This window comes from Rhinolophus ferrumequinum, chromosome 13 (genome assembly GCF_004115265.2).
Source record: "Rhinolophus ferrumequinum isolate MPI-CBG mRhiFer1 chromosome 13, mRhiFer1_v1.p, whole genome shotgun sequence".
Taxonomy (NCBI): Eukaryota; Metazoa; Chordata; class Mammalia; order Chiroptera; family Rhinolophidae; genus Rhinolophus; species Rhinolophus ferrumequinum.
Genome location: NC_046296.1, coordinates 5,851,724 through 5,867,241, shown reverse-complemented (window position 1 = coordinate 5,867,241; position 15,518 = coordinate 5,851,724). Strand labels below are relative to the sequence as shown.

The following is a 15,518-nucleotide window of genomic DNA, read 5'->3' as shown; positions in this document are numbered from 1 at the left end:
TTTCTATTGGATGGTGCTGATCTGGAAAACTAGAGACCTGTTACAACATTAAACTTGCCTTTCCCTCTCCTTCATTACAAAAACTTAATATCAGTTCCTAGCCAGGAACAGTAAAAGAACACCGTTAAGATACAGATTCTTATTCCAGCTGTGTTGTGAGCTGGTTGCACTCAGGCATGTTGGACAGACTGTTGGGTCTTAGTTCTCTCACGTCTGAAGTCTTTGTCTCCAGGAGCCTTTGGGATGTCAAATAGAATAAGGCTTTTTGTCCTCAAGTATTATTAGGTTGGTTCAAAAGTAATTGCGGTTTACGCAATTATTTTTAACCTGTTAAACCGCAATTACTTTTGCACTGACCTAATATATTGGTAAATTTGCTCGTAGGCCAGGGATTCTTAACCTACGGCCCTCAGAGTCTGTGCGCAAGTACATACCCTTTGCAGGAAAAAAAACCCCACTTTTCAAATAATTTCTCAAAGACTGCATCCTTAAAAATAAAGGTTACGAGTTTCTTTAGCTAGCAGTATAATTGGTATACTTTAAAACTGAAGGCCCCAGAAATCAAGGATTGCCATCTTACCATTGTACTGTTTGGCAATCTGTAACACAAGTAGGTTGCTCAAGATCTGTTATTAGACACTTAAGAGTGAGTTTTCATTTCCCTAACTTTGCCCTTGATGGTCTCTGAAAGATCCCACTTCCTATATTCCACTGAAGTACCAACACTTACTTTTACAGAAGATCTGTACTACGTATGTAATATATCAGATATATAATGGTGGTTGTTAAAAATGGGGTCTGCTTTCAAATATATTTTTCTAAACCATGTCCAAAAGGATAGCCCTAAGGGACACATGTTGTATACATGCTGTTGCCATCACATGTTTGGATACTGGCTGACATTAGTGACGAGAGATAAAGGTTAGGTAAGATACAGGTCTTCATTAAGCAGAGTAAAAAAATAATAGACTAATGAAGTACAAAGCAGCAAAAGATAAAGACCAATCATATAGCTCTACCTCAAAATAATGTTATGCAGTACTGAGAAAACATTACATCCAAGTACATTAAAAAAAACAGTATTAAAGGGTGTTATACCACTAGTCAAAAGTTACGTGCTTTAAACTGGCATTCTTCAACATGCACACTGAGGTGTGAAGTACTTCATTTCATACAGCCATAGTTACTTTACTAAGGACTACCAGCTGCTAAAAAAACTGATGTCATCTCATACTGAGACTGCTAGCTCTATACCTTTGTTCTCAGGCTGTGAGGAAGGGGTGCAGGTCCAAAAAGCCATTGGATTAGATTTAAAAAGACTAAAATCAAATCCTACAAAATAAAGAGTATTTAATTTTTGAACATTCTGAAAATCAAAGTGAGTACGATTTCAAATATAAAAAGCCCGAATCTCTAAATTTGTACCAATGTGTCTGTTTACATATTCATTTATCCCAGAGGTTCATTCTTTACTCATTTAATCAAGTGGCAAGACTGCCTTACATAAAATGTGAATATCTCAGTACCATGTTTGCTTTTTTTTTGAGTGACAAGAAAATAACAATAATAATTTAAAGAATGAACACTTTTTTAAAAACCAGACTCGAGTTAATGCTCATCATTCAAGTACACGAGCCACTAAACTTCACTACGGCACTGGTTTCGCGTGCTCTACCTTAAGCATGATATAAATATTGCCCAGTTATTAAAATCTCCTAAATAACTTTTGTACTCTGTTACTGTTTGAGCACTCACAATTAGGGAGAAAATAATTTGTGCAAATTTTTTTTGGCTGTTCACAAAGCACTGTGCTTATAACCCAGCTTTTAGTAAAACATTAGTATCCTACAAAGAGTCTGCATCGAGATAAACATTAAAAGAAAAAAGAAAAATTCTGCTTAATCTAAAGACTAAATGCTTACCCTTCTCTGCTGTTTTAAACATGTGATTAGTTGAGAATTCTTCCTTTGGAAATGAAGCAGAGATATTTCTGACTTTGCCATCTGAAGATTGTTTGGTGTCAGAGTCTTTTGACTCCTCGCAATTATTAGGTTCCATTTCTCTTTCAGATCCACTTCGGACTACTGAACTGGTTTCGGTGTTGTTATTTTTTAAAGGTACATTAAAACTAAATCCAAACAAAGATCCAGTAGCTGAACTGTTACCAAATGCAAATGGCTTTGATTTTTCACTACCAAAAATGCTTTTAACAGACTCTGAACCAAATACAAACTTTGGAGGAGAAACCACTGCTTTTGTTGTTGTTTCAGATGTGCTAGACATTTCTCCCACTTCGGAAGCTGCATTTGCTATATCATCAGCCTGCAGTAAATCTGTCCTCTCTCTTGTGGTTTCTTCTAATACAGCTACAGCAATTTTGCCACATGGTGACTCTCTGGAAGTGGTCGAAAGAGAAACATGAGGTGTTATCAAAGAATCTTTCTCTTGAGCTATTTTTGCTTCATCAAATATTTTCTTAAATGAGTCTGCAACATCCTGTAGTTTAAAACGGACAGCTAAATGTTCTACTTTTCTTTCTCCGTCTGCAAAATCACATGCAGTCCACACCCACACTCTTTCTGTCCCTTTCATGTTTTGCAAAGTCATGTCTGGAGTGATTCTGTGATTGGCACAAAGTTTTAATACCTGGTCCCTTCTCATCACTATGCGAACTTGCTTGTTATCGTAATTCTGTAAATCTTTATATCACCAATTGCCTCTTTCTTTCCACTGACCAACATCTTTATCATATCTATAGAGTTTTGCTCTGTGACTGAAAACAACTTGTTCATTTTCCTCACCACTGGACACTTCAACTAGATCCGGTAAAGGTACAACAGGTTCAAAGTACTGTCCATCTCTCTCTTCTTCTTGAGTAACATCAGATTCTTCATCGGTGCCAACTGAGGTCCCACTCTGATTCAACTTGGCAGGAGACTTGGATGGACTCAAAGCAGATTTAAAACTAAAGTTAAATCCTGTTGTTGACTCACCAAAGCGGAAGAGATTTTTTCTCACAGGGCTACTTGCCAGTGGAGAGGCCTGTACTGAGCTACTACTTACACTATCATCCAAGGCATCTTCCCTTAAATCATAGTTATCCCACTCTAATGTGGGCCCGGTGTTTTCAGGATTTGGCTTGGTGGTTGTGTCTGAAGCGCTGGTGGCACCAGCCTCTGAACTCTTACTCTCTTCCTCAGTAACTTTTGTTTGATCATTTGTCAAAAATGTTTTGAAATCTTTTAGTCCACTCTTCATTTCTTCAGCTCTCTGTATTAACTTGGCAGCTCTGCCAGTATCTACCAGTTTATGGGGAGTTTGAAGTGGTATATCTAATAGAAGTCGCTGGCATTCCTCAAATTTCTGCTTGAATTCTTCAGCCAGCTCTGGTGTTTTAAATTTTGCTGCCAGCTGCTCTAGTTTTGCATCACCATCAGAAAAATCACTAGCTAACCACATCCACGCTCTATCTGACCCAGAGAGAGGCTTCAGGTTCATTGTCGTCGTTATCCAATGATTAGCACACACTTTTAGTACTTGTTCTCTTCGCATCAGCATTCTTAGTTTGCCATTGACTTCATTTTTGAGAATTTTTAAGTTCCCCAAACCCCTTTCTTTCCACTGACTTATCTCAGCATCAAACCTAAACAATTTGACCCGCTGGGAATAAAGAACTTTTTCATCTTCTTCTCCTGTTACAAGTTCCACTTTTTCAGGCATTTGAACTACTGGTTCAAAATGGATGTCATCACTGTCTTCAGTTTTATAGGCATCATCATCCTTCTCAAGGTCAGAAGTGTCAGCTTTATCAGCCACCTTCCCACTTTGCAATGAGAATAATTTTTCCCCAGCACCTGAAAATCCCTTGAAATTAGGGTCCTTTTTGCCAAATTGAAATCCTTCTCCTGAAGCTGATTTTGCAAGATCTGCAAAGGTAAAAGTGTTACCAGTCTGACCAAAAATCACACCATTATCATTCTTCTGACTGCTAACATCCTGAGCCTGAAAACCAGCGTCATTTTCAAGGGATTTTTCACTCTTTTCCTCTTGATTTCCCGGCTCCTGAATGCCAAATTTAAATCCATTGGCAAACACAGGAATAGAAAAATTAAATCCTTCTGTTGTTGACTTAGAGTCCGTATCAGAAGAATCCTGAAATGGAAATGAAGGCGTATTTTCTTGATCCACATGCCCAAATTTAAATCCTTGTTCTGTGATGCCAAATTGAAAAGCTTTTTCTGAAAAGTTACTTTTAAATCCTGTTCCAGCCTGACTTCCAGAAGAGTCATTTAACTTAGTTTTTGAGCCAAATGTGCAAGCTGAAGGAGCTTCTGCAATAGGTTTATGAGTTGGTTTAGAGGCAGCACAAGCCACACATTTTAAGGAAGAACTCTCATTTTCCACAAAGCAAACACTACAATCCCACTGTCCTTCCTTCTTGGTGACCAGTCCTTCAAATCCACTCTTTGTGGCCTTGCTTGGCTCTGAACTACTAAACTTGAAAGAGGCAGGTGTTAGACTCGCTTTACCCGGATTCTGACAAGCAATACAATTTGTAGCATTTGCTTCATTTCGTACTGAGCACAAACTGCAATCCCACTGTCCATCCTTCTTAGAAAACATGTCTTCAAATCCACTCTTTGTGGCCTTGCTTGTCTCTGAAGTACCAAACTTGAAAGAGGCAGGTGTCAGACTCGCTTTACCCGGATTCTGACAAGCAATACAATTTGTAGCATTTGCTTCATTTCGTACTGAGCATGAACTGCAATCCCACTGTCCATCCTTCTTAGAAAACATGTCCTCAAATCCACTCTTGGGAGTTTTACTCATCTCTGAATCACCAAACTTAAAAGAAGGTGTTGGAACAGAAGGAGTAGGTAAACTTTGTTTTCTTGGATTCTGACAAGCAACACATGTTGCAGAGCTGCCTTCATTTCGTATGAGGCATGTATTGCAATCCCACTGTCCTTCCTTCTTGGTGAACATTCCTTCAAATCCACTCTTTGTGGCCTTGCTTGTCTCTGAAGTACCAAACTTGAAAGGGGAAGGTGTCACACTCGCTTTAGCTGGATTCTGACAAGCAATACAATTTGTAGCATTTGCTTCATTTCGTACTGAGCATGAACTGCAATCCCACTGTCCATCCTTCTTAGAAAACATGTCCTCAAATCCACTCTTGGGAGTTTTACTCATCTCTGAATCACCAAACTTAAAAGAAGATGTTGGAACAGAAGCAGTAGGTAAACTTTGTTTTCTTGGATTTTGACAAGCAACACATACTGCAGAGCTGCCTTCATTTTGGACGAGGCATATACTGCAATCCCACTGTCCTTCCTTCACTGAAAAAACAGATGCGAAGTCATTAACAGACTTAGGAAGATCTCTCTGGCCAAATTTAAAGGAAGGTTGCTGAACAAATGAAGATCCACTTTGGTTAGGAGACTTTGCATTCTGGCATGCAATGCATCTAGATACAGTAGGTTCATTTCTCACTAAACAAGTATTACAATCCCAGTGACCGTCTTTCTTTGGAGTCATGAATGCAAACCTATCTGGAGTATTTTCTGGGCCCGTTTTAAAAGCAGAAACAGTTTCAACTAATGGTGGTCCAAAGAGCTCTTTACTGCTTGGGTTTAGATTCTGGCATGAAATACATTTCTTAGCAGTTGGAGGATTCTTTAATGAGCAGCTGTTACAAAGCCACGAAGATCCTTCTTTCTTTGCTACTTGAAATTCAAAATTAATGTTTCTGATATCAGATATGGAAATATCCTTGTTATCATGACTTGTGGGTTCTTTTACCATTCTCATAGCCTGATTTGGTGGTGTGGCTATCTTTGCTCCTGAGGCTTTTAAAATGTTCTGGGCCTCTTCAAACTTGCACTTAAAAAGTCCTGCTTCCTCAGGAGTCTTGAATCTAATAGCAAGTTGCTCTGGTTTGGGCGACTCATCTGCATAATCAAGAGCGTGCCACACGAAAGATTTGTCTGATCCCGCATTTGGTGTCAGTTTCATATCTGGACTGATGTAATGATTTGCACAGATTTTTAACACTTGCTCTCGTCTCATTAGAAGGCGAATTTTACCAGATGTTTTATGCCTCAGGATTTTCACATTGCCAATTCCACGTTCCTTCCATTCTTTGGATTCTGTATCAAAACGGTACAATTTTGCACGATTGCAAAAGAATTCTTCTTCATCTTCCTCACCAGTTTTTACTTCAATCTTATCAGGAAGAGGTACCACAGGCTCAAAGTGAGGGCCGTCATCATCATCATCACCATGGGTACTCCCTCCATCTGTTTCATGATTTTTGCTGGCCAGCTCTGGAACAGGTGTTCCAAACAGTGATTTCCCTGGACCATGGAAAGTAAACATATCATCACTTCGACGAAAATCAGAATTCTTTTGCTGATTTGGATCCATGTTTTCAGTAAAGGAAAAGTCAGGTACATTTTTGCATCCAAAATTGAATGTACTTCGAGGTCCCATGGTTTGACCACCTTTTGCTCCACCGTAACCATCTCCTTGCAAAGGTTTATCTGAAGTCAGGAGACCTAACAGACTTTCGCTATTACTGTAAGCCATGGAAGGGGGCTGTGTCACGACCTGCGGTGAGGAAAACGTGAAGTCGCCATCATTTGACTTGAAATTTGAGTTAAATTTAAAAAGAGGTGGCTGTGTTGTATGTGCAGGTGCTGTCAAAGATGGCCTTATTCCTTCACCTGGCAGGGGCTGAACAAAATTAGTTTTTCCAAATTCTGTAACTTTAGATTCTGCAGATCTTGAAGGCTGAGCTGGAACGGGAGGTTTTGTGAAGTAACCTGGTTCTGGCAGAGGTGGGTTTGTGCTCGTCTGCGGAACATTGTAAGTGAAGTAATCATCCCCCCTGGGGGGCAAAATCCCTGCGGCAGGAGACTCAAAGCGCAGTGCAGGGCCGTACAGCTCCTGGGAGAACATACAGGCAGATGTGCTTTGCACGGGTGGCGTGTGCATCTGCGGTGGACAGTTATAAATATGCTGTTGAGGTGGAAGCCTATTCACGCCATAAACTGGACCCTAAAAAAAAAAAGTTACATTTTTGTAGGTTGTCTACAAAACTCAGATAACTAGATGCAAACCAATTCTCACAAACCACAGACATGAGGATTATGGGCAAACGCATCACTAGGTAGTGCAGTGCATCATTAGGAGAAGACAATGTTACTACGAAGATACTAGTTATATTCCTTCTTGGCATATAATAAAAATTGCCTTAACTAATGACAGTATCTTAAAAACTTAATTCTCCTACAATAAATGCATAAAATATCTTCTTCATTCCTAATGTGTCAAATGATGTTAGCACTAATGATAACGATGACTAACTTTTTTGAGCATTTACTAATGTGCCAACTGAGCACTGTTCTAACTACTTTAAATACATTATCTCATTTTCATATCCTCAAAAACCCTATGAATTAAGGCATTATTATCCTCATTTTACATGTGAGGCAACTAATGCACAGAGAGGTTAAGACACTTGCCCAAGGTCACAGTAAGCAAAGGAACCAGTGTCTAAATGTATCCAACCCCTCTGTCTTTAAGCTTCACATTCAACTATTGGGTGTTGGCCACTTCAGGCCTGGAAATACCTACTACATAGTGGTTCAGCAAGGACATCCTAGTCCTATTTCTGCCAAAACAAAATGAGGAAGGACTCACCTACCCCACCATCACCAACTCCATTTAAAAATACTCTAAATGTTCACATTTATTGTAACAGACAAATAACTAAGAAGTTTAACTTTAAATTTAAAATATCTATGTCTTGTGGGACATATAAGTTTTAATGCTAAACTACTTCTTAAATTTCTCTGAAGGAGGCCTGAACGATGTAAAAGGAGATATTTATACATATATAAATTATTCCTTTGTTACCTTTGTGGGAGTAACATCAGCAGCTGGTCTGAGAAGACACTGGGAATTATATGCTGGTGACTGACTATAATACACTGGAGGGCCAGTAGTTGCAACTTAAAAAAAAAAAAAGAAAACACCATTAAAAAAATCTATACTACAGTTAAGACTATCTAGGCAAGAACTATAAATACAAAAGCAATAGAAATCAAAGAAAGATTTAACTACACAGATTCTTTTAAAATTGCTATACATAAAAATATACCATAAAGAACATCATCAAATGACAAGCTGGGGAAAACTGCTAAATATGACACACGAGGAATAAAGTAGCATCACAGTGGTCAACAAGAACAAGTGCCTCACAACAAGCATCAAAAAAGCAAGAAGTAAGCGATTGGTCCATTTTTTAAGAACAACAGGTATGATGTGAAAGTACAGTCATGTTCAACATTAGAAATATCGGGAATACACCAGTCAAGAACCAAAATGCATCAGATGTCCCCAGGACCATGTTTTTGAAGTGAGCCTTGAAAATCTGCACAATGACAAGATTGCATTTATAAACTCAAACTGAGAACGTTCAGGTCAAAAATCCTTCAACAAATTCATGGAAAAAGATCTCACAAGTAACACTAACTGTGTTCCTTGGCGGGGGGAAAAAAGATACATCATGACTAACACACATGTTGATGTCCAAACTATTTCCTCCATCTGTTTTGTGTGCGTTTCGCCAGGAAATCAACAACTGGAAGATTCATGTTGAAGGCAAAACTACCAAGTCATTTCTTTGATCTGTTTCATGAAAGTTTTACCAGAAAAAAAATACTTAAAGATGGGAGAAAAAAAAAACTTAAAGACAATTCATACCATCACACAAAAGAAGAAATGGGAATTGTGACCCAAGAGATGCTAAACAGATGATTCTGGGAAGCACTGAAAAAGACCTAGAAAAGGAGAGCCAGTCGGAAAAAATCATGATGAAGAAGCCCAAATCTGATTTTAGAAAACTAATGGAACTGCCTGGTGAAGACGGTTATTTTGGAATATTCTGGGGAGAAAACAGGCACAGATCAAGCTGACAGATACGAGCCAAGAATCATAAAATTTGAAATTTAACTAGAGACTTTGTCAGTGACTAGTGACTCGTAAGAGTAAAAAAAAAATTAAAGAGTTCTTATAAACCTACTACAAATAAACAGGTAATTCAGGAAATATAAAAGATTACAAAGTACTGAGCATACCTAGTATAAAAAATAAAAACTTAAAAACGGATACTATTTTGGTCTTTAAAATTGGCAAAGGTGGGGCGGCCTGGTGGGCTCAGTTGGTTGGAGCGCAGTGCTCATTAACACCACCGTCGCCGGTTCGATTCCCACCTGGGCCAGTGAGCTGCACCCTCCACAACTATTTGAAGCTCCAACCTCCACAACAAGATTGGGGGAAAAAAAAAAAAAAGACGACTTGACTTGGAGCTGATGGGTCCTGGAAAAACACAGTTCCTCAATATTACCAAAAAAATTAAAAAAAAAAATTGGCAAAGGTTTCTGTAAACTGGTAATAGTTAACACTAGGCAGGAGCTCAAAGAGATGGGCACTATCAGATATTGGTGGTAAGAGTGTAAACTGGCTTAGCTTTTCTGGAAACCAAATTCCCAACACAAAAGAATTCTGTAAATACCCTACAATCCTAGGAATGTGTCTACAGCATTATTTGTAATAGCAAAAACTGGAAATAACAAAACTAAGGTAATGCAATTTGCAGTACTTCCACATGATGGAATACCTTGCATTCATTAATATATTTCAAAAAACACTTAATAGAAATATGCGCAGAACTTAAAGTAATATCTAAAAAACAGGCTTACTCATCTACAATATGGTAAAAATCTCATTCAAAATTATTTACGTGTATACAAAGAGAAAGGACCAAAAGGAAATGCTCCAAAATGTTAATAGAATTCAATGTGACACTGTTAGCTTGTAGTTTTCTTTACACTGTTCAGTACATCTTAATATTTCCTATAAGCTTATTAATCGTTTTTTATCATCTTATTTTAGAAAGACAAGGGCCATCATGGTATATTTTTACTTTCATTAAGAAAACAAAATCTGTGAACACAAGAATGGGAATCAGAAGACTTGAGCTCTCCTCCTTTCCAGCCACAAAGCTGCTTTATGACCACGTCAATGAGTCATTTCAAGTCTCTGTTTTTCTCAACTGTAAAATGAGGATGTGCTCCTTCTACACATTTCATAGGGTAACTGGAAGAATGAGACAATTTAAATCTTATTTTTATGTTTAACAACCAGAAGACCCTTTATGCCTGTACACAGAAGAAGAAATGGAAACTGTGACCCAAAAGGTACCAAATGATCGATTCCACACAGCACTCAAAAAGATCTAGAAAAGGCTAGCCAGTTTATCTTCTCTATACAAGGCTCTACATAGTGAGCAACGTTTGAACTCTTGGCATCTCATATATTTATCTATGACTTAGGACATTTAGTAAGTTTGACTTTACAAAGACTTTCTATTATGTTGCCTGCCATTTAGAAGACACCAGCACAAGAGGACAGTGGGGCAGCCATAACAAACATGGTCCTATGAACTATCTATCACACAAACGTACAAATCTAAACTAGACCACACCATTCTAAATCTTTCCTGAGTTAAAACCAATTCGAAAAAAATATGCACAACTACCATTTCAGGAATCTGTCTCATGTGAAAGAAAACTATTTTTGTCATTATTTCTGGGTGTGTGGGGGCAATGTATCATGCTAGGAATGGCTTTAAAGTTAGACCACTGGAGTTTGAACCCCAGCTTTATCAATAACTAGCTGTATAATAATGCATAAGTTACCTAACCTTTCTGAACCCATTTCCTCACCTATAAAATCAGGGTTAATAATAGTACACACCAGTCTGCATCACTGTGATTAAATAACACTACATACACAAAGCACTTTTGCCCACAGACAACTCATAGGAGGCATCATTAGTACCCTTTTGGCTCACTGTGTTTACTATATCCTGTAAGTAAACACGTAATAAACATCCACACTTACACAAATGCTCACAATTATGTGAGCCAAGTATTATCTCTGTGCTTCAAATAGACAAACTGGTCCAGGGAGGTCCGTAAGTGAGACAGCACAACTTCGAAATCTAATACAAGTCTAGATTCAAACTCCTTCCTTCTATGTAAGACCATGGTATTTAAAAAAAAAAAAAAGATTTCCTATGAGTGTCATACCTCTGAGCGAATTATCAAAATAATTTCCAAGAAGTTTAAGCTTCTAATGAGACGTCTCTTAATGCATAATGATATCAGTCAACATTTTTCAATTATAAGAAATAGTGCTACCCCAGTCTCAGCATCTCTGACATGTGCATTAAAGGGTCTTTCAGCCTTTATATACACATGATCAGATACAGCTTGTTTTGTTTCTCCTTGGATTTATAAAAAATCTCAGTAACACCAAATACAGCTTAAGTGACACATAAGCAGACATATACACACATATACAAAGAAATGTACACAGAGAAGATGATTTCACTAGTTATCTTTTTAGAGGGGAAAGTACAGAGATTTTACTAACATCTGGAATTATCTGATTGTTAACTCACCTGTTAGTGGAACCCCATGAAAAGACTGGGATCCCTGATATCCATCAGGCACTGAATCTGGTCCATAACATTCTGTAGGCCAGCGATGAGGGGACCCTGAGTTACTGCTATTTCGTTTCCATTCTTGCATTTCTTTCTGTTGGAAGAAAAAAATTTTGAGCAATTATATCATGTCAGAAACAGTGCTAGAGCAAGTATTTTAAAATTAAATACTTGATGCCTTTTAAGAGATTCTATATTCCAGTAAGATCTGAGTACCAGGTGATAATTTAAGAACATAATCCTTAACCTGTTAAAAACTTATTTGCTCCCGTTCTTTTACTCCTTACGTAGTACCATTACCTAATTCATTCACTCTAGATTAAAGAGTTAGCTCTAACCTAAAAAACTGAGTAGACTCCTAAATGACCTCATCTCCATTCTACACCTGCCTAATCTTTCTAAAGTTCAGCTCTAGCCAAGACACTTCCACGCTCAATAAAACAAGTACCTACAAATTAAACATTTCTTTGACATTGACAGTATTATCCTAAACTTCCTTCTAGCATATCTCCTTTCCATACTGTTTTACTCTTAAGTCCATTTGGACTACTCAACATTCCCAATTACCTCCCAATACTAGCTTTTTGCTTAACCGTATCTGATGTAACAAAACATTACCTATCCTTAAAAGTGATGCGCAAATGCTCCACTAGCAAAGGGGAAACAACTAATATTTGCTCAGAACAAATATATTTGCTCAGCATAATATATTCCATGCACTTCAATTCTGAATTCTTACAGTTACATAAGTAATAGTAACTTACATCTTAAAATGAGAAAAAAAGGTGAAGGAAATGGCAGAGGAAGAATTCAAACCAGATTTTACTCCAAAAGTGTTTTCATAACACCACTCTGCTGCCTTGACAAAATCACAAACATACTATCTTCTAATGGTAGCCATGCTGCTAGCTATCAGATTTGTCATTTTATGGACAACACCCTCCCCAACCACAGAACCTACAAAACATCCCTTTACAAAACAGGCATCTTTCAAGAAACTCTTTTTCTTTAAAAAAAACAAAACAAAAACAAACCAAAAAAAAAAAAAAACTATAGTAGCATCAGACAACAGGTCACTTTTGAAAACAGTATCAAATACCTCTATATGGGCTCAGGTAACTGCCCAGTTGTAATAAATGAGTTCAGAGACAGATCTAGCATGTCTGCTACCTTCTTCTTAAGGGGTTTTCAAATATAAATTTCCCAAAAGCCTTAACGACAGGGGTCAAAAATCTCACAAAATTTTCAAGCTAAGTAAATTTTTCTCCATTCATCCATCGGTGTCTAGTCCCGATGGGGTACACCCATAAATAAGAAACTGGTGAAATCAACTGGAAAATGTTCCTGGTCACTGCCAGTATCTGGACCATGGTTTTAAACATGCAGTTAACGCTATAAGCATAATTTTTAAAATTCAAACTAGAAAATAGGATGAGAACTGGGTTCAACTGTTCTCACTTAGCAGATGAGAAGCCAGACAGATAAGAAAATGCCTGGCCAAAAATCGTTAGTGGCAGAGTTAATACTAGAACACAGCTTTTCAGGCACACGGACTAGTGCTCCACGAACCTTACGGAATACAATGTTGGGTGCCTTAAACCTATGTAAGTCAAGATTGTATGCAGTATCATACATAGGCCAAAATTAACACACAAAATGTTTGTGCAAATTCAAGTTTGCTCCCCACCAAACAGCATTTTTTAATTTTCACACATCGCTGACAGCACTGTAATAATCGCACACATATTAATTTCCTTGGTGTAACTTTAGAAATATGAGTGATTTAGTTCTTGCTCAATGAGCGTGAATTTGTACTTCCAATTCCAAAGAAGGAAAGCTCTTTTGAGCCTTATAGTTAAGGTCACTTTCGTATAGTTAAAATAACATCATGTACATGTAACTATTCCTTACATAATTTAGTCAAATTCATATGAAAGTACTAAAAAGATAAAGACATTTTCTGAAGCTCAGACCACTTGTCAATTCCTAACTATAAATTTGGCACACACAACCACAGTCAGTCTGAGAAACGAACTCACAGACCAAGGTATGATTAGTATATTTCGCTAGTTCACGTCAATCACTTGGAGACCTCCTCTATGCCAGGAATGATGCTGTGTTTTGGATAAAAGAGTCGGTACCTTTGAAGGATTCACATCTGGAGGAGGTGCAGACATAAGTAATCTCAAAAATATGGTGTAAATATGGAGGTATGTAAAGCATAGTATGATTCCATCATAGCATGACAGAGTGCTATTTTGAACAGCCTAAGAAAGAACTGAGGGAATGGTCAAGGAAGGAATCTTGGAATAAGGGAGGCATAATTTGGAGAAATTAAGTGATTTACCTTAATGGCCTCTACTTGTTGGTAGATTGTTTTCAGTAAAGAATTTTGATCTTCTGCCCATCGAGGCGGTGTTTTAGGAGAATACTAAAAAAACAACAAAACAGTATTTAAAACATTTAAGACAGAAACATATTCTGCAATGGGATTCATCTCTTTCCCACTTACCTTGTAACTTTTACTTGGTGATAGAGAGTATTTGGTGGGTGACGGTGTAGAATGTTTTATTTCTGAATCTGCATTTTGCAAAGAACCATTTTTATAAAGAGGACCTCCTTCACTGTAGTCATCAAGTTCCTGCATGACTGAACTAAACATCTCTTTTACAGTCTCCAGGGGCACGGGCAACTAAAAACAAAAGGCATGATGAAGGGCCTCAGTTTGCAAAAATACCAAAGTAAAAATTCTTAAATAAATGAAAAGATTTTATTTTACTAATTTACTTAACTTTTTCTCACTTTTGTGTAACAAGCACTGCATAGTTTTAGTAGCAGACATGAAACTGCTACGTAACCTAATCGTCTGACTCTAAAGTCTATGCTGTTTCTATTCTTTCTCCTAGCTATAATAATTGTAAAAGAATGTTAACTGGAAAATTTTTCAGAGTGAACAAAAAAGTTACTGATGTTCACTTACTGATTTTGAATGGGGAGAGAAATATAAATGCTAGAATGCACCAGACAACAGAAATCCTAATCTAAGAGCAACAACACAAATTAATCAACAAAATACTTGAAAATTGAATATATTTGAAGTTGATACCATCATGACAGTCTCAAACTACTGATAATTGGAAAAAAGACAGTCCACAGCAGATAATGAAAAAGAAAAGAAATGGTAAGTTGTCAGCCATCTACTTTCAATTTCAGTAAAATGTTTAATCGTCAAATTCATTAAGAACTAGTTTTTAGGTAGCATTTGCTTTGATTAGATTGCCACGATAACAAAAATAAATGTCCTACCTTAGAAACCTTTCCTAATTCCCCAACAAGTATTTTTTAACACTATAAACTTAGACTCTCAATTTAAAAAACAAACCCACCAAACCTAAGACAAAGCAATGTCAATTAAATATTTACACATACACCCCGTGTGTGCATTAATATGGTATTACTAACCATTTCTGAAATTACCAAAATATAAAACCAAGGCAAAAATAATTATCACCAAATTGTCAATAATAAGAAAGAACAATCAACCTGCAACTTACTTTCCTGACTGAAAAATCTGAATCACTGTCATCTAAAATCTTTATTAGGTAGTCCCTCGTCTTTCTCAGATAATTTTTGCATTCTTCTTGTTCTTCAGGAGAAAGGGCATCATTTTCAATGTCTTCTGCTTTTCTGTGAAAAATCTACACAAAGAATGCTTTTATGAAACAATCACACTTTTAAAATAAAAAAACTTTTAATTCAAGTACCACATCTACTTACCAGTGCAAGATTCCAATAAGAAACAACGTTTTTTATAGACTCAAAAGCAGTCATAGCATCTTCTGTATTTCCATTAACTGCATCCAATATAGCGTATGTTATGTGTGCTTCTTCTTCATATTCCCCAATTTCAGATGCCTGAACACATTTAGTAATTTTCAGTCAA

The 15,518-nt window shown here is 37.2% G+C and overlaps 1 protein-coding gene across 1 annotated transcript in view; it reads right to left on the bottom strand.

Moving 5' to 3' along the window:
- LOC117033443 (E3 SUMO-protein ligase RanBP2) overlaps positions 1 to 15,518 on the bottom strand; it is a 63,716-nt gene that overhangs the window by 23,184 nt on the left and 25,014 nt on the right. The window contains 7 exon segments of the mRNA XM_033125615.1: positions 1,923 to 7,059; positions 7,921 to 8,015; positions 11,534 to 11,669; positions 13,923 to 14,006; positions 14,088 to 14,267; positions 15,130 to 15,273; positions 15,353 to 15,490. Of these exon segments, the coding sequence (XP_032981506.1) occupies positions 1,923 to 7,059; positions 7,921 to 8,015; positions 11,534 to 11,669; positions 13,923 to 14,006; positions 14,088 to 14,267; positions 15,130 to 15,273; positions 15,353 to 15,490 (5,914 nt within the window).